General features: G+C 39.8%; 1 protein-coding gene across 25 annotated transcripts in view; it reads right to left on the minus strand.

The window, feature by feature from the left end:
* LRCH3 (leucine rich repeats and calponin homology domain containing 3) overlaps positions 1-19,591 on the minus strand; it is a 118,623-nt gene that overhangs the window by 58,313 nt on the left and 40,719 nt on the right. For all 25 annotated transcript variants that reach the window (XR_013413449.1, XR_013413448.1, XM_077991048.1 and 22 more), the window contains exons 5-10: positions 17,866-18,002; positions 15,479-15,588; positions 13,812-13,905; positions 12,374-12,494; positions 8,589-8,737; positions 5,014-5,090 (exon numbers count right to left, since the gene is read on the minus strand). Coding sequence is in view for 23 of the 25 variants with exons in the window: in XM_077991048.1 (XP_077847174.1) it covers positions 5,014-5,090; positions 8,589-8,737; positions 12,374-12,494; positions 13,812-13,905; positions 15,479-15,588; positions 17,866-18,002 (688 nt within the window). In the remaining 2 variants the exon portion in view is untranslated. The remainder of the gene's footprint in view (positions 1-5,013; positions 5,091-8,588; positions 8,738-12,373; positions 12,495-13,811; positions 13,906-15,478; positions 15,589-17,865; positions 18,003-19,591) is intronic.

Consider the following 19,591-nt stretch of genomic DNA (forward strand, 5'->3'; position numbering starts at 1 on the left):
GCGGAACTCTCACCTCACACCCCAGATGTGTCCTGCTTTACTCAGGCTCCTGGGTGTTTCTTGAATACACCAAAAGCATGTTCCTACCTCAGAACCTCTACCTAGAATGTTTCACCCCTAGACCGCCATAACATTTGCTCTTTTTCAGGTTTCTACTGAAATATTATCACTGCATCTAACATTACTTTCACTCTTCCCTCACCCTACCATCTCTTTCATCCTGCTTTGTTTTTCTTCATAGCACCTAGCAGTACCTGAAATATACTTGTTACACATATTTGTCTACATCCACTAAAAAGTAACTCTAAAATATCAGGGATTTGGAACAGAGGCAAAACCATTATAGTGCTGAAGAAATATTGCTTGAATGAATGACAGTAGCACCCTCCCCCAAAAAAGCGTGGAATATTGAGACATAAAAAACAAAATGCAGATAACACACATGTATCTCCTCTAAATCTTGAACTTACTTGAGCTAAGTAAACCAGACTTTTGTCTGTTCAGGCAGACTTTTTTTTTCTTCTTTTGAGATGGAGTCTCGCTCTGTTTTCCAGGCTGGAGTGCAGGGGCACAATCTGGGCTCACTGCAACCTCCACCTCCCGGGTTCAAGCAATTCTCCTGCCTCAGCCTCCCAAGTAGCTGGGACTACAGGCACCTGCCACCACACCGGCCAATTTTTTGTATTTTTAGTAGAGACGGGGTTTCACCATGTTGGCCAGGCTGGTCTGGAACTCCTGACCTCAGGTGATCCACCTGCCTTGGTCTCCCAAAGTGCTGGGATTACAGGCGTGAGCCACCGCGCCCAGCCAGTATAAGGCAGACTCTAAACTGCCTTCTCTGTTTTTCTTTATTTACAAAATCACATAATTAATGTGAGTAGCTTTTCTGGCTTTGTCTATATAACATGAAACAAAAAAACTTTCAGGTTTTATCTAAATGTTAATTCTATATTGCTTCTTATAGAAGTTATAACACACTTTACAGAACCTAGTCTGATATGATCATGTCTCCTGAACTAAAATGCTATTCAAATTATAAGTAGGACTCATATTTTTTTTTTTTTTAAGACAGAGTCTTGCTGTCACCCAAGCTGGAGTGCAGTGGTACAATCTTGGCTCACTGCAACCTCCACCTCCAGGGTTCAAGCAATTCTCCTGCCTCAGCCTCCCGAGTAGCTAGGACTACAGGTGCAAGCTACCACACCCGGCTAATTTTTGTATTTTTAGTAGAGATGGGGTTTCACCGTGTTGGCCAGGCTGGTCTGGAACTCCTGACCTCAGGTGATCTGCTGGCCTTGGACTCCCAAAGTGCTGGGATGACAGACGTGAGCCACTGAACCCAGCCCATAAAAAATTATTTTAACAATTTTTTTAAAACGTAATTTTTGCTAGTTTCAATTTCAAATTTACATAATCCATCTTGGCAAATACTATAAAACATTCACACTTTTTATGTATTACATCTCCATATGTTTATTATCTCCCAGTAGGGTAGACTCTATGTGGGTAGGGGATAGGGGAGTGGTAGGTGGGAAGAAATGTGTGTGGTGGATGAGGGTAGGGGAAGAGAATGAGAGGAAAAAGGGGCAAGCAAGCTTTCCTTTTCGGCTCACTAGCAGAGGATTCCTCATGCTCACTCAGTGTTTTTGAGCTGCTGTAACTGACAGACCACTGAGGCAGATTCTTTTTGATAACATGTTATTCAGATTTAAGACAAGCCTTGCTCGCCTGAGAGCTATCAGTCACGGAGAGGTGATTTTGTCTTTTTAGGTTCTGATTCAACATTCCACTTGAATGGTAGCTCCAAGACGGCAGGAATTTTGACTCAGTTCACAGCTACATCTGGAAAAGAACTTGGCACATAGTAGATATTTCACAAATACCTGCTAATTAAAAACATGAAGTATATATTGATCTTAGAGCCTAACTGGTTACTAGGATCAAGTATGGAGTTCTTATCCAAGGACTGTGCTAAGGTCTAGTATTCTGGAACCCCCAGTTAAACAGTAATCATGGCTGGGCGCAGTGGCTCACACCTGTAATCCCAGCATTTTGGGAGGCCAAAGCAGGAGAGTTAGTACTTCAGTCCGGGAGTCTGAGACCAGCCTGGGCAACTTAGTGAGATTTCTGTCTCTACTAAAAATAACAAACAATTTGCTGAGTATATAGCACACGCCTGAAGTTGCAGCTACTCCAGAGGCTGAGGTGGGAGGATTGCTTGAGCCTGGGAGGTAGAGGCTGCAGTGACCATGATCACAACACCGCACTCCAGCCTAGGCAACAGAGAGAGACCCTGCCACGAAACAAAACAAAACAAAAAATGTAATCCCAGCTTTAGTTTCCAGCACTGCGTGCGGCAGACTAAACGTCCTGAATGACTCTTCCAATGGAAATAACCAAAATGCTGAATAAAATAAAACAAGCTTTTAAAATGTATTGCTAAGGTGCCATGAAAATAAAGAATCCACAGACTTTCAAAAAGAAGTAAAAACAGGAACTCTGGACTAAGATGTGGTAGGCAGACTTTCGTCTTCCATGATCTCCGTCCCTGGCCTTACTCTAGTGAATATTGTTGTATTACATTTTTAAAAGGCTTTGCAGATGAAATTAAGGTTACTAATCAGGTGGCCTTAAAACGGGGAGATTATCCAGGTTGACCTAATATAACCACGAGCCCTTAAAAGCAAAAGACTTTGGGAGATGTGGCAGAAAGGGAAGTGAGAAAGATGCCAAATATAAGGAGGATTTGACCCATCATTCCTGGTTTAAAGACAGAGGGGGCCATGAAGAAGGAATGTGGGTGGACTCTAAACACCACCCACTGGCAACCAGGAAAATAATGGGGACCTCAGTCACGGGGACCGGTAACTGCATCAAACTGAACTCTGCCAACATGTAGGAGTGTGAAAATGAACTGTCTTCCACAGTCTCCACATGAGAATCCAGGTCAGCTAATACCCTGACTTTGGCTTCTAAGTAGAGAACCAGGGGGGCCTGCCCAGGCTCTATCCTCCAGAAGGGTATTAATATAATAAAGGGGTGTTGTTCTAAACTGCTAGAACTTTATAACACAAGCAACAGAAAACTAACACATAAGGTAACTGAGTGAAAACTAGCTTTTACTGTGAGGGTTTCTCCTAAATCCTGGAGCTCTCGAGCTATGATGGATGCAGGACGTGAGACACACGAGATAAAAAACGCAGGCCCACTCAGGGCAGGGAATGTAACTGGAAACTCCTGCATAAAACTGGAATCTCAAAACTATACTTTCAATAAAAGGGCACATGGCAACTGAAAAGACATTCTGAAATACATTTCGAAGCATATAAAATTTAATTAAATCTCCATTAGTTAAGTGGTAAGAGTATAAATGGCAAAGTTATGTCTTTTTTCTCCCTACATATTTATTCCATCTATATCTCAGTCCCCCAAGTTAACTTTAATACCCTGTCAAGTATAAGAACTACGTAAATTTACTATCACTTAAGAATAGGCATATCAAGACTTCATAAAACCAGAAGGCAAAGAACTAAAGGATGAAATTTCCAACTACTGCGAAATACTTCATGGCAAGAAACATTCTGGAATTCAAGAATGAGAAGCAGTGCTCTAAATGATCAAGCTAATTTTCAAAATATTGTTTTTTTTGTTTTTTCTGAGATGGAGTCTCACTCTGTCACCCACGCTGGAGTGCAGTGGCGCAATCTCAGCTCACTACAACCTCCACCTCCTGGGTTCAAGTGATTTTCCTGCCTCACCCTCCCAAGTAGCAGGAATTACAGGTGTGTCCCACCACACTCAGCTAATTTTTGTATTTTTAGTAGAGACGGGGTTTCACCATGTTGGCCAGGCTGGTCTCGATCTCCTAACCTCAAGTGATCCGCCCGCCTTGGCCTCCCAAAGTGCTGGCAGTACAGGTATGAGCCACCGTGCCAGGCCTAATTTTCAAAATATTCTGAGAGGCACCAAGTACAGTGGAAAGATCGCATGGAGACAGGACTGGCGATACATATCACTGTCTCTGCCTATCTCTCTGTTATCCAGTCAAAAATGTAAGTTAAAAAAAATTAGGGCTCGCCGGGCGCGGTGGCTCAAGCCTGTAATCCCAGCACTTTGGGAGGCCGAGACGGGCGGATCACGAGGTCAGGAGATCGAGACCATCCTGGCTAACACGGTGAAACCCCGTCTCTACTAAAAAATACAAAAAAATAGCCGGGCGAGGTGGCGGGTGCCTGTAGTCCCAGCTACTCGGGAGGCTGAGGCAGGAGAATGGCATAAAGCCGGGAGGCGGAGCTTGCAGTGAGCTGAGATCCGGCCACTGCACTCCAGCCTGGGCTGGACAGAGCGAGGCTCCGTCTCAAAAAAAAAAAAAAAAATTAGGACTCTCGAAACTCGTTTGTTTTTGTTTTTTGTATTTTTGTGTGTGTGTGTGTGTTTTTAAGACAGGGTCTCACTCTGTTGCCCAGGTGGGAGTGCAATGACACAAACTGGGTTCACTGCAGCCTCAACCTCCCAGTTCAAGTGATCCTCCCACCTCAGCCTCTTGAGTTGCTGGGACCACACGTGTGCCCCACCATGCCAGGCTGTTTTTTACTTTTTGTAGAGGGTAGAATGATGCTCAGACTGGTCTCCAACTCCTGGGCTCAAGCAAGCCTCCCGCCCTGGCCTCCCAAAAGTGCTGGGATTACAAGTGTTAGCCACCATGCCCAGTCCTGAAGTTCTTTTAGCCCTTTTTATGCATGAATCCACATAGCATCACCACAAAGTCTCATTGCTATCAAGTATCTTCAGATGAATTAACTGTGTAGGTGATTTAGATAGTGTCAATTTAGAATCAAATCAATTTTCACTTTTTCTATGGCATGAGTACAAAAAGCATACTGTCATTCAGTTCTAAATACATGCCATCTAAACATCTTTATTATACACAGATCTGCATAAATCCAAAATTAGTTTATGCTCTCATCATTGAGTTAAGACAGAAATAAATTAAGTAGAATTGGTTTTTCAAACCTGTTTTGATGTAAATATCTTCTCATATCTTCTGTTTTTTGAAACTCCCTAATGGCTACTGGCTTTACTGGTGAACCCTAGGCCAAAGGATAGAAATAAATAAATTTAATATATTAATCCATAACACTGTGATTATACAGTTCACATCCAATTTGTCAATTTGTGTATTACATTAAAAAATATTTTAATAGACTCTTCAAATGTAAACTTTAAGTGTAAAAGCATCATATGCTATACTGCTGCTTTAATAAACAAAAATGTTCACAATTCACATTTATTTTATAAGAAAGTAGATTTCCTTCTCACTGTATTATATACATTACAGTGACAGAGCACAGTAATATTTACTGAATAATAAGATGTGAGAATTGGAAAGGAACTGAAGAGGCCACTAGTACAGACTTCCATTGAGGACAGAAATTCCCACCTACCCTACCCTGACATTTGCTCAGTTTCTCTTGAATATTTCTGGAAATAGTGAGTTCACTGGGCAGATTACATTTCTTTATTGATCCATCACCACAAATTGTCTCTTATCACACTCATACAAATAGTCTTGGGTGTGTTGGTGACTATCAAGATAAAACAAAAAGTAATTTCTATTTATGGTAAAATACTGTATTTAAAAGAAAAATATTACTGGCAATTTTACTTATTTATGAACTAAAGAGTAAAAGGTCATTTTCAAAAAGTATTACTGAGGAAAATTAAACTGGTTTAAAATACAGACCACACACAGAAAAATAAAACTATAAATCAAAGGTAGAGGATTAAAGGTTATCAAAGGAAAATCTACAGAAGCAATACAATCTTGTTTCAACCAAAAATAATCATCAAAATAGTTATTCATCAAGGGAAAAATAAGAAAACAACTTTTCCAAAAAGCATATCTACAAATCAAACATGAAACTACTTATCATCTACCTCCAAGAAATAGGTACATCACATGTCACTAGAAACTTTTGGTGAGTTACTCCAAAGGGCTAACAACTGACTGTCTTAAAGTCTGGACATGAGATCCCAATAATAAACTACAATTCTGTAACTCTGATGCAAAAATAATTTTTCTAATTTTAGTGAATACACCATTTTACAATTTTTGTTTATTTAGTTAGAGACAGAGTCGCTATGTTGCTCAGGCTGGTCTCAAACACCTGGGCTCAAGCAGTCCTCCTACTTCAGCCTCCCGAGTGGCTGAGATTACAGGAATGAGCCACCAGGCCAAGCTATACCCTTTTAACAAAGAAACAAAAATCTCTCCTAGGATGTTGTATCAGTGACTTACCATCCTAGTTTTTTCGTTTGGTTGGTTGTTTTTTGATACGGAATCTTGCTCTGTCACCCAGGCTGGAGTGCAGAGGCACAATCTTGGCTCACTGCAACATCCGCCGCCCAGGTTCAAGCGACTCTCGTGCCTCAGCCTCCAGAGTAGCTGGGATTACAGGCGCCTGGCATGACTCCTAGCTAAGTTTTATTTTACTTTTTATTTTTATTTTTTTAGTAGAGACAGGGTTTCATCACATTGGCCAATCTGGTCTAAAACTCCTGACCTCAAGTGATCCACCCGCCTCGGCCTCCCACAGTGCTGGGATTACAGGTGTGAGCCACCATGTCCAGCCCCATCCTAGTTTTATGATACTGCAATTATCTAAAATTATTCTAAGATGTACATGAAATTTTCATGACGAAATGAATGTGTCATTTAATTAAAAAAAAAATCATACCATGTTCAGATAGGAATGGTCTATGTATGTGACAAGTATTATAATAAAATTAAATAATAGTAGAGTGTTTAAAATCTCACATAGATTAGTTTTTAACAATCCATTTTTAGATAAGTGTTCTGGAAAACAAAAAGATATTTCTTCCCTGGTTGTGAAACCATCTAAAATAATGCTGCCTCATCATATTTTCACAGACGCTAAATTTCACGAAAGCTTTATGACACAGAAGTCGTAAAGACTACCATATGTAATAGGCAGCCAGAATTTAAAAACTATTACAAAACAAACAATATAATGAATTAAAGAAATGATACTATTATTTTTCATAGTAGTATAATAGGCATTTTTACTTTTAGTAAAGATACTCCATTTATACAGCCTAATTAAGCATAACATGATCAAAGAGAAAGACCAGGAGAAAAGGAAATGAATTCCTTTAAGGATTATAATGTGTCATTGTTCATTTTAATTTTATTGCAAAACAGTTAAGTGCCCCTTGCTCTAGCAGCCTGAACAAGTAGTTTCACCAGTCATCTGGTACATTGCTATCTCTGGGCTGTAAGACTTTGACTTACATAATTTTATCCAACTTTAAATACAAGAGTGTCTCTTTACCAACAAAACACACTGTGTTCAAAAGTGTTCAGACAGGAAAAACCAAAGCCCCTTTTTTAAAAAAAAGAATGATAATATTGGCTGGGCACAGTGGCTCACACCTGTAATCCCAGCACTTTGGGAGGCTGAGGCAGGCAGATCACATGAGGTCAAGAGTTTAAGACCAGCTCGGCCAACATGGAGAAACCCCATTTCCACTAAAAATACAAAAATCAGCCGGGCGTGTGGCGCATGCCTGTAATCCCAGCTACTCAGGAGGCTGGGGCGGGAGAATCACTTGAACCGGGGTGGCAGAGGCTGCAGTGAGCCGAGATCACACCACTGCACACCAGCCTGGGTGACACAGTGAGACTCTGTCTCATTAAATAAAGAATGATAATACCACTCTACAACATGTCCCACTTGAAATGATTATTCTCTATTTCTTTTTTTTTCTTTCCTTTTAGCTGTCTCAGACCAAAGAGATTATTCTCTATTTCTAAAAGGCTAATACATCATTCTCTAGAAAGGACCCAACTGTTTCTCAAATAATCACTGCTCAGAGCCTGAAACCAACTCCAGACATCAACATCGCATCCACTAAAGTGAAGCCATTTTATTATGCTGACAAGACAGACTGAAGAACGCTATTCTATCTGAGACCCTTGGGGAGCTGGCGGAGATTCTGCAGTGGGCTGAATGCACATTTGTTTTATAAGGCAATTCAATGTTCCACTTAAGAGATACCCAAGAATTTTAATAGCAAACAATTTATGTTCTGTGTGACTTAGCACAAAAGCTCCAATATAATTCAGCATATTATAAAAATGCTATGGTTAAGTCTGCATGTTGCCACAAAAGTCAACTTTTTGGTTTAACTGTTAATTAACTACTGACCAAACTATGATTTATCAGTTAGTAACAATATAAAAGCAATAAAAACAACAATGAAAAGCATCACTGTATTTTTCTTTGTACTTTCTTCGAAGGCCTTAACAGTACCTAGACTTCTCTTTTTCCTTCTGCAACATTCTGAAATCTGTCTTCTGGTTTGAAAAATAAACCTAAAGCCTACTTGAGACTACTGTCTGATGTTTCTGAATAAATTTCAACAATTCGGTACTGAAATTAGAAGTGAACATAATGAAAACAATTAGGCTTAAGTCAACAAATCACTGATACAACAAAACTTTATACTATCATGAATTATTTTCACGAAGGGACAGCAACATATTTAGGCTTCAATCTAGGTACTACCTCATGAGAGATTCGCCGTTGTTCAATATACGCCATAAACTGTGAACTCAGGCTGTCTGAGTCCGGTCCCTTGGGCTGTCTCACCTCGGCCTCTTCTTCCTCTGCGGCACAGCTGTCTATGAAGTCAATCTGATCCAGATCATGTTCCACTGTATACACCACACACACCCCCACACATGCACACACACACCAGAAAAAAACATTCGAATTAGACAGCCAATAAAAGACATTTACTTATTTCCTTTTCCCCAAGATTTTCTATTTTGAAAGTGGGAGGGGGCCGGGCGCGGTGGCTCAAGCCTGTAATCCTAGCACTTTGGGAGGCCGAGACGGGCGGATCACGAGGTCAGGAGATCGAGACCATCCTGGCTAACACGGTGAAACCCCGTCTCTACTAAAAAAAAATACAAAAAACTAGCCGGGCGAGGTGGCGAGCGCCTGTAGTCCCAGCTACTCGGGAGGCTGAGGCAGGAGAATGGCGTAAACCCAGGAGGCGGAGCTTGCAGTGAGCAGAGGTCCGGCCACCGCACTCCAGCCTGGGTGACAGAGCGAGACTCCGTCTCAAAAAAAAAAAAAAAAAAAAAAAAAAAAAAAAAAAGTGGGAGGGATGATAAAAACTTTAAATGACGTAAATCTTTTTTTTACCCATTTTATGTCCAAGGTTGGTGGCTCACGCCTGTAATCTCAGCACTTTGGGAGGTGGAGGCGGGTGGATCACCTGAGGTCAAGAGTACGAGGCCAGCCTGACCAATATGGTGAAACCCCGTCTCTACTAAAAATACAAAAATTAGCCGAGCTTAGTGGTGCAGGCCTGTAGTCCCAGCTTCTCGGGAGGCTGAGACAGGAGAATTGCTTGGACCTGGGAGACGGAGGTTATAGTGAGCCGAGACCATGCCACTGCACTCTAGCTTGGGCAACAGAGCAAGACTCCGTCTCAAAAATAAAAAAAAAGTAAATAAATTTTACTTATATTTTATTTTGTTTTTTCTTTTTTTTGAGACAGGGTCTCACTCTGCCACCCAGGCTGCAGTGCAGTAGTGCAATCTTGGCTCACTGCAACCTCTGCTTCTCACGTTCAAGCGATTCTCCTGCCTCAGCCTCCCAAGTAGCTGGGATTACAGGTGTGCACCACCACGCCCAGCTACTTTTTCTATTTTTAGTAGAGATGAGGTTTCACCATGTTGGCCACATTGGTCTCAAACTCCTGTGCTCAAGCAATCCGCCCACTCTGGCCTCCCAAAGTGCTGGGATTACAGGCGTCGGCCACCGAGGCTGGCACCTGAGTGTTTATTATTTAGTTCATGGTCACTCACAAAAATAGGCTCCAGAAAACCTTAGTCCTAGTTCACTAAAGAACATAGTAATTGATAATTATTGAAATAGAGACCTTTAACATTTTCTTTGGACAGCTCCTTACTGTTTTAAACACAGCAGTCTGAGTCTGTGAGACAAAGAGCAAGAACAGCTTTAAAGACTGAAAGGCACATCCTCGTGTTTCAGGTCTGGGGCTTATTATCTCTGGAGGAGACAGCAGGTGGAAAACTGAACACAGTCAACTCAAAAGAAAGTAAAAGGCCACACACAAAAAAGGGAAAAGGTAGGAGTAAACTAGACTTGAGAAAGAAAAGAGTTTCTGACTACTATCTCCCTTCCAGTAATTGTTGTCAATTAAACAGAAACAAGATCAGAACAAAGATTGTCCTATTTGGAAAACTATCTGCTAGAGGTCAGCAATGTAGATATTTTATAATAGTTTTTGGATGGGAAGGGATTCATTTGACAAATTTTTTCCTCTCAAAATGCTTTAGGGTGAGGAGAAGTATATAAATTATTTTTAGCCACATCATTCATCTATTAAGTTTGGGAATCCCCCATTATTTTTAAGTTTAAAAGTAATGAAACAACTACTTAAAATGGCACACTAGAAAAAAAAACTTGCTACTAAGACAGTTTCTCCAGAGACGCATTAAACCACAACCTGTTACTTTATGACGTTCTATAGGCTGCCTAAAAATCGCAGTTGCTGGAGCAGTGAACCTGGAGAAGCCTCTTTCTCAAACTAGTCTTCTGACTCATTTATAAATAATTCTGTGAATGCAATTAATATAAAATGAATTATGAGTTACTAGAGTTTTATTAATAGCTAAAAAAGATGAAAAGGTTACAAGTTTACATCCACATTAGAAACCAAGTAAATAAATGCATTTTTTTTAATGTGCTAACACTTGTCTGACTAAATACATGTTTATATTAAGACCATTTCTGAAGAAAGCAACTTTACTTCTTCATACAATCTAGACAAGTGTGGCCAAAGAGAAAAATAACACAAGCCATAAAGGTGAACCACATACGTCATTTGAAATTTTCTAGTAGTCATATTTTTTAAAGTAAAAGAGGCAGCATTAATTTTAATATATTTTACATTGTCCAATATGTCTAAATATCACTTCAACATATAATCAATGCAAAATATTACTACTTTATATGCTTTTTTTCAAATGAAGTCTTCAAAATCTGATGTGTGTTTTAAACTTACAATACGTATCAATTTGGAAAAACCACCTTTCTTTTTTATTTCCTTTTATGAGACACAGTCTCATTCTGTTGCCCAGGATGGAGTGCAGTGGCGCGATCTTGGCTCACTACAACGTCTTCCTCCTGAGTTCAACTGATTCTCCTGCCTCAGCCTCCCCAGTTGCTGGGATTACAGGCATGTGCCACTATGCTCTGCTAATTTTTTTTTTTTTTTGGATTTTTAGTAGAGATGAGGTTTCACCATGTTGGCAAGGCTAGTCTCAAACTCCTGACCTCAAGTGATCCACCTGCCTCAGCCTCCCAAAGTGCTGGGATTACAGGTGTGAGCCAACACGCCCAGCCTTAAAAAACACTTCAAATACTCAATAATTACCACATGTGGCTAGTGGCTACCATACCGGCACAGATCTCAACATTATTTTAAGTCTTAAATAAACTGATGGAGAAAGATACCTCATACGAGAGAAACACTGAAGACTACTGAAATGTAAATGAAAAATGGTAACGACAGGAGGAAAGAACATAAGATGGTGAGGAAAAAGACAGCAAACCATTTAATTGAAATCATCACGCAGAAATGAAAGCTCTTCTCAGATAAGTAATAGGTTTCTGGAAAAATCAAAGTCATTTTCCCTTATAACTGGCCCTCAAAATTTAAATATGAAGTTAAACATTAAACATTAAATTCAAACCAATTCAAGCAATACAGAATGGAATGCGAAAATCAAGAGTCTGCTTCAGAAAGTATAAGCAAGTAGAGTGCTACTTGCTAATGAACTACAAATTTTTTAATGTCAGAATAAGGAAAACTGCGATTCAGACGCCCTTGAAGAGCATCTGACAATTCCAAGTGAAGAAAAGGTAAACGCTAAAAAAAAAAATGCACTAAATTCCTAAAAGAGATCAAATAATGACCACAGCAAGAATCTTAAAAAGGGAGAATGGTACTTCAAAAGGTCATGGTTAAATCCAGATTAATGAAGATCTACTCCAGGTGTACTGTCTCTAATAAAGTTTCCTCCCAAAATAAAAACAAGGGAGAAATACTATATTTTAACTCTGACTGAAACCAGAAATCATAGTTTCATCCCAATGGAAAATAGCATTTTTCAATCATATATGAAAAGAAGTATTTAAAAGAAGAGTGAAGAAGCTATAGGTACACAAACAAAAGCAGTGGGTGTGAAAAAGACAACTTTAAAAAGTTAAATGACTGCAAACACTTTCGATGTCACTGGAATTACGTTTACCTCCACCATTTGTTACCACTAAACTGCCGCGATTCTCTTGGTACTGGCTTTCCCTTCGTAGTCTTTGTTCTTTAGTCATCTCTGCTACTCGAAGAGGCAGATCGGAAAATTCATCTGTAGGCTTAAAAAAGAAGCAGAAACGTGAACAATCATCTTCCAGCCTGGCGGCTCACGCCTGTAATACATGTACTTTGGGAGACCGAACCAGGGGATCACTCGAGGCCAGGAGTAAATCAGCTGGGTGTGCTCACGCATGCCTCTAATCCTAATACTTGGGTGTTGAGACGAGAGCATTGCTTCAGCCCAGGACTTCGAGGCTGCAATGAGATAGGATTCCACCACCGCACTCCAGCCTGTGCGAACAAAGCGAGATCCTATCTCAAAAAGATAAAAACCTGGCCTGGAGTGGTGGCTGATGCCTATAATCCCAACACTTTGGGAGACCAAGGTGGGAACGATAAGCCCAGGAGTTTGAGACTAGCCTGGGCAATACAGGGAGACCCCGTCTCTAAATTTAAAAAAAATTAATTAGCCGGGCGTGGTGGCATAAGCCTGTAGTCCCAGCTACTCAGGAGGTTTATGTGGGGGGACTGCTTGAGCCATGGGCGTGCCACTGCACTCCAGCCTGGGTGAAAGAGCGAGACTCCGTCTCAAAAAAAAAAACATTCATGACTCCACAAATCTATACATATAGATTTAAAATATCTACGTATATATCTGTATCGATACAGCCACATTTATGAACCCACCCACCAAGACATACAAACACAATTCCAAATTACAAATGGGATGTGGTCTAAAATTAATTTGCTTTTGATTCACCATAAAACAATGTTATAAATAGGTTATCAATCTTGCTAACAAAAGTTTATTTAATAACTTAATGCATCGCTAAAATATTCACATTAGTAATTTTTTTTTTTTACTTTTTTTCTTCTGTAGACCTTCTCTGTGGACACACTAATTTTTAAGAGCAGAAAACATAATACAAATAATTTAAAAACCAGGAAAACGACAGAATTAGCTAGGAGGTTGTTCCTGAGCACATGAATACTCTTCACTAAGGTCCTCATCTCTACCCATCGGCCTGAAGTCCCACTTGTTCTCTCACTGTCTCTCGCCTCTGCTCAAGAACACCCCACCCTTCACATTTTAGGCTTCAATTTCCACTGGCTCAGCTCCTGTTTGCCTTTCTATGATATGAAACTACTTCCATGAGACAATGAGGAAACAGACAGGTGGAAATCCGCGTGATGGAAAGCCGGTAAGGAAGCAGAACACCAGTTCCAACTGTAGAATGTGGGAATCTTACCCCCACCTTGACTTTTCTGTATTTTATGTAGTGAGAAATTGAATCCGGTTAAGGCACTTTTCATTTTCATCATTTTATTTTCTCTTAATCAGGTGTTATAACACACAGATTATAAAAAACACTTACTTCATTCCCTGACCATCTCTTATCACCACTGTCCACGCTATTGAAGCCTGAATCAAGGGCTCCATACGGGCGACTTGAGTACAGTTCTTCATGGCTGCCAAAAAGAGACTTTGTTACTGCAAAGTTTGTTATTTTAACAATTAACATTTGAAATTAAACAGATCAGTTTTCCAAAAAAACATGCAGTCACTTAACTATTAGAACTAAATGGGCTTTCTTTTAATTTTTTAATATGAAAAATTCCAAATAGAAACAAAGCAAACAGAATAGTATGAGACCTCATGTACTCATTATTATCTAGCTTCAAAACAATCACACCTCTGCAATTCTTGTTCACCCAATGAGGCGAGTTTACTGGGACTGTGCTTTTAAGCAAAATTTGAGAGGTTCCAAGAGAAGGCCTGAGGGGTTCTCTTTGGAGTAAAGTCCATAAACATTATTTCACTTTCACTGAAACATCTATCCTGCTTGTTTAAAGGCCCAAGAATTTAATTCTTGCTACTTAAGACTGCTCTATACTCAGGAGGCTGAGGTGGGAGGAATGCTTGAGCTCAGGAGTTTGAGAGACCAGGCTGGGCAACACAGTAAGACCTTGTTACAAACAGAAGAGATTGTTCCATACGGTTGGGACTGCCAAGCAGATGACCTTATAAGTCATGTTATGTAGCTGAGGGACTCAGACTTATAAGTCATGTTATGTAGCTGAGGGACTCATAGACTTATATGTCATGTAGCTGAGGGACTCAGACTTATAAGTCATATATTATGTAGCTGAGGGACTCATAGACTTATAAGTCATATGTCATGTAGCTGAGGGACTCATAGACTTATAAGTCATGTTATGTAGCTGAGGGACTCAGACTTATAAGTCATGTTATGTAGCTGAGGGACTCAGACTTATAAGTCATATGTCATGTAGCTGAGGGACTCAAAGACTTATAAGTCACGTTATGTAGCTGAGGGACTCAGACTTATAAGTCATGTTATGTAGCTGAGGGACTCAGACTTATAAGTCATGTTATGTAGCTGAGGGACTCAGACTTATAAGTCATGTTATGTAGCTGAGGGACTCAGACTTGTAAGTCATATGTCATGTAGCTGAGGGACTCAGACTTATAAGTCATATATTATGTAGCTGAGGGACTCATAGACTTAAAAGATACTGAAGTGATGTTAATGGTCAACAAATTCAACTCTTCCCTCCTTGTAGGAAAAATGAAACCCAAAAAGTATGAATGACTTGCCTTCAGCTAGTTATTTCAGCAGCAGAGCTAAAGTTAGTGTTCAAGTCACTCAGACCAGTAGTTTTCAACTGGAAGCCTCAAGGTGACATTTGGAGACATTTTGTTTGTCACCTTGGGAGGGTACTACTGGCATCTGATGGGTAGATGCCAAGGACGCTGCTAAATGTCTTACAATGTACATGACAGCCCATCACAACAAAGAATTATCTGATATAAAATGTCAATAGTCCCAAGGTTGAGAAACCCTTAGAACTAGACTTTGCCAGATGTAAGTAATCAACACTACAATACAAGCATTCTGAGGATAACAGTGTTAAAACAGGTTATTTCCCTTTAGTCAAACATTCAGGCAAATTAAAGTATCCATTTTATTTGATTCCCTGTGCAAAAAATATGACAGGCAAAGGTACAGAATATACTTACCAGGAGCCAAAACCCAGTGGTCTCCTATCATAATCTGGCAGATCTGGAGCGATCTTACAAGCTTGTATGTTCAGGTATTTAAATATGTGGACTTTGCCTTTTATACATATCTAAATAAAGTAACATAAATGTAGACAAATCATTACTCATCTGAAGTATGCTCCTTTTTATCATATCAACATTTTATGTAACGTACATTGGGAACAGGAGGCATTTCTATCAAGTACATACAGTAATATTAAAAAACGAATATTCTTATAACAAATTATATTATTTGGTTAAGTGCTATTTTAGGTGTTTAACTGGTAAATATAAGTTTTCATTTTCTAGTCACTAGTAAATTTCAGTAATATATAAAATAAATAATTTTTGATTATACTGTTCAAATACCAAGTAAACTTATCACACTGATTAGTTTGCATAGTCAGAGATTTAAAGCATTTCTCCCCACTAGATTACGTGAAGCAACTTTTACTTTTAGGAATCCAACAATCACATACAATTATGTTTTTGATTTTGCTTTGAGAAAGAAGAGCAGGACATCATGAAATATTACATATATTTCTGTTACATGTATTTCTGTTGCTACTTGTTCCAGAAGTCAAAACACAAAGTCCTGAGGCTTATAAGACCCTTCTATTGTTAGGAAGTTTACGCATAAAGTTTTATAGTTGCCATAAAGAGTAGCACATGTGGCCAGGCGCAGTGGCTCACGCCTGTAATCCTAGCACTTTGGGAGGCTGAGGCGGGTGGATCACCCGAGGTCAGGAGTTCAAACAAGCCTGATCAACATGGTGAAACCCCGTCTCTACTAAAAATACAAAAAATTAGCTAGGTGTGGTGGCGGGGGACTGTAATCCCAGATACTCGGGAGGCTGAAGCAGGAGAATCACTAGAACCCAGGAGGTGGAGGCTGCAGTGAGCCGAGATCACGCCATTGCACTCCAGCCTGGGCGACAAGAGCGAAACTTCATCTCAAAAAAAAAAAAAAAAAAAAAAAAAAAAGAGACAGAAGCATATGCTTGTACAAAATCGTCAATAAATTGCAGAGTTAAAAAGAGCTAAGGGGCTTGGGCGTGGTGGTTCACGCCTGTAATCCCAGCACTTTGGGAGGCCGAGATGGGAGGATCACGAGGTCAGGAGATGGAGACCATCCTGGCTAACACAGTGAAACTCCGTCTCTACTAAAATACACAAAAAATTAGCCGGGCGTGGTGGCGGGCGCCTGTAGTCCCAGCTACTTGGGAGGCTGAGGCAGGAGAATGGCATAAACCCGGGAGGCGGAGATTCCAGTGAGCCGAGATCGTGCCACTGCACTCCAGCCTGGGCGACAGCAAGACTCTGTCTCAATAAAAAAAAAAAAGAGCTAAGAGAAAATAATGAGTTGGCAAACATTTATAGGTTGTAGGATGTCCAGCATCTACATGTAAAGCTACCTTATAATTATTACTGTATAGCTTCATTTCAGTCACTGATAAACGACTAAAATGTCTAAACTAGGTATTTGTGACTTTTAGAATTAGGAAGGTTGTAATAACAATGATCAGAAAAAGAAATGTACTGATAGTTTTTAGCTCTGAAAGCTGAGTATTTTTATTTGTCTCGCCCTGTCACCCAGTCTGGAGTGCAGTAGTGCGATCTCGGCTCACTGCAGCCTCCGCTTCCTGGGTTCAAGCGACTCTCCTGCCTCAGCCTCCTGAGTAGCTGGGACCACAGGTGCCCACCACCACACCCGGCTAATTTTTGTATTTTTAGTAGAAACGGAGTTTCACCATGTTGGCCAGGATGATCTCGATCTCCTGATCTTGTGATCCACCCGCCTCGGCCTCCCAAAGTGCTGGGATTACACGCGTGAGCCACCACGCCTGGCCTGTCTCTAGCATTTATGGTGTCTACACTCAAATTTTACAAGAAAAATATTAAGAAATTAAAATTTTATTAGAAAAAAATGTAGGGAAGAATTCTTCAATTTAAAAACAAATACCAATTTAGAGAAAGGAAAAACACTTCTGGAAACATTATCTTCCAATCCATTAATTCAAGGCTTCTCAAAAATACATATGCATGTGAATTTATTTTAAAAGAAATTATTTTCTAACAGAATGATAAATGTACAGAAAATTTTAAATTTCATCCTTTGTCCAAAAAAAAGTCCATACCATGCTTCCACTATGGTTTACCTGACGCTTCCTCTATGGTTTACCTGACGCTTCCACTATGGTTTACCTGACGCTTCCACTATGGTTTACCTGACGCTTCCTCTATGGTTTACCTGACGCTTCCTCTATGGTTTACCTGACGCTTCCTCTATGGTTTACCTGACGCTTCCACTATGGTTTACCTGATGCTTCCACTATGGTTTACCTGACGCTTCCACTATGGTTTACCTGTGCAGGAGGTGACTGTAGTGGATTGTTATCTAGGGTGATCATCTGTAGGTGCCTGAGGTTCCGATAACAAACAGGGATTGTGGTAATTTTATTGCATGAGAAGTCTAACCGTATCAAAGGCAACTCTGCCAGCTCTGCATGAAGGTAAAATGGAAATGAACAATTAATGATGTTTTACAACTAAAGAATTTTTACAAAAGCTTCTAGTTAAATGTGATTTTAACACAGATACTTACTCCCATTCTCTTTTAGTGATTAACTGGTAGCAAAGTGGTAAAAATGTGACAAGTGGTAAAAATGAGATCTAGTTGCCTATAGATAGGATGACTAATAAAAAGCAAGCAGCTTTGACCCGCTCAGAACTACAGAAAGTCTCAGAAGCTGGAGGCCCTGATACCACAAGAAGGTGAGGATAACAAAAGGATTAGATAACACTCTATTAAAGAACAGTTAAATGCCTGGGTCCACAGCCCCCACTAACGCAGCTGGGGCACTATCCTTCTCCAATGTTCCCAGCAGTCAGCAAGTTCTTTTCCAGTGCAATTGAACCAAAAATGCTCTGCACTCAGGGATCCCAGGCACAATGGAAAGTCAGGAGGAGTTGCCAGCTGAAAATGGAGGAGTTAAGTCAAAGTCTACGCACTTAACATTAAGACCTCAGCACCTTCCCACCCCACCCTATCCTACTTCATCCCCAGGAATGGCCACAGTTAAGAATATACACAATAACATAGAAGAAATGGAGCTTCTTTCTCTGGTAAACCTCACAGTCCCATATATAAGGCTTTTATATAATGATACAGAATTTCTTCTAATAAAATGCACAGCTTGCTGCTAATGACCATTATACAATTTCTGCCCAGTATACTCAGAACTTCTATTCAGCTATATAAAGAAAGTATATGATCCACAGACATTTAGACATCTCCAACATCAAAACCAACCAACTAACCAAAAAAAGGAACTCAGAAGAAACAGGTATTTTATAGAAAGCAGAAGAAAATTTTGAAAAGCTAAACTATCTTTAGTTTCAGAAAGAGAAGGTCCTTAATCACTGAAACATAAAAGGAATGTTTTTTAAAAATCACAGAATAATGAGTTTGTAGAAATGAAAAAATATAATGGTAGCAATTAAAAATTCATGATGGTTGGAACTATTTTACCATAAGATAACACAAAATGACAAAGAAATGAATAATAAAAAAGATAAGAAAAATCATCAAAGAGGATCAACAAAGAGGTCTAATAACATCCAATTCAAAATAATTCGAAAAGGGGACAGAGAAACCAGAATAAAGAAAGTTATCAAAAAAAAAAAAAGATGTAAAACAATTTCCCACAATGGAAGATATGGATCTCTGGTTTGGAAAGGGGCCCACCGAGTATCCAGTACATTGAATTAAAACAGCTCATACTACGGCACATTCACATACGACTCCAGAGCAGCAGATACACAGGGACCATCGTGAAATCTTCCCGAGAGCGAAAGCTGGTCACAGAGGACTGGGATTAAGAATGAATGGCATCAGATTTTCAACCATTAATTTTAAACACTGAAAGCGGAGAGTGAAAAAAGACTTAAGAGTCTTGAAAGAAAAGTTTTCAACCTAGATTTATAGCAATTATTAATCAAGGGGGGACATAGAATAGACATTTCAAGTGAAGTCTCAAAAATATGTTCTCCTATGACATGTTCTTGGGAAACTACTAGGAGATGTCCTCC

This window comes from Macaca mulatta, chromosome 2 (genome assembly GCF_049350105.2).
Source record: "Macaca mulatta isolate MMU2019108-1 chromosome 2, T2T-MMU8v2.0, whole genome shotgun sequence".
In the NCBI taxonomy this organism is placed as follows: domain Eukaryota; kingdom Metazoa; phylum Chordata; class Mammalia; order Primates; family Cercopithecidae; genus Macaca; species Macaca mulatta.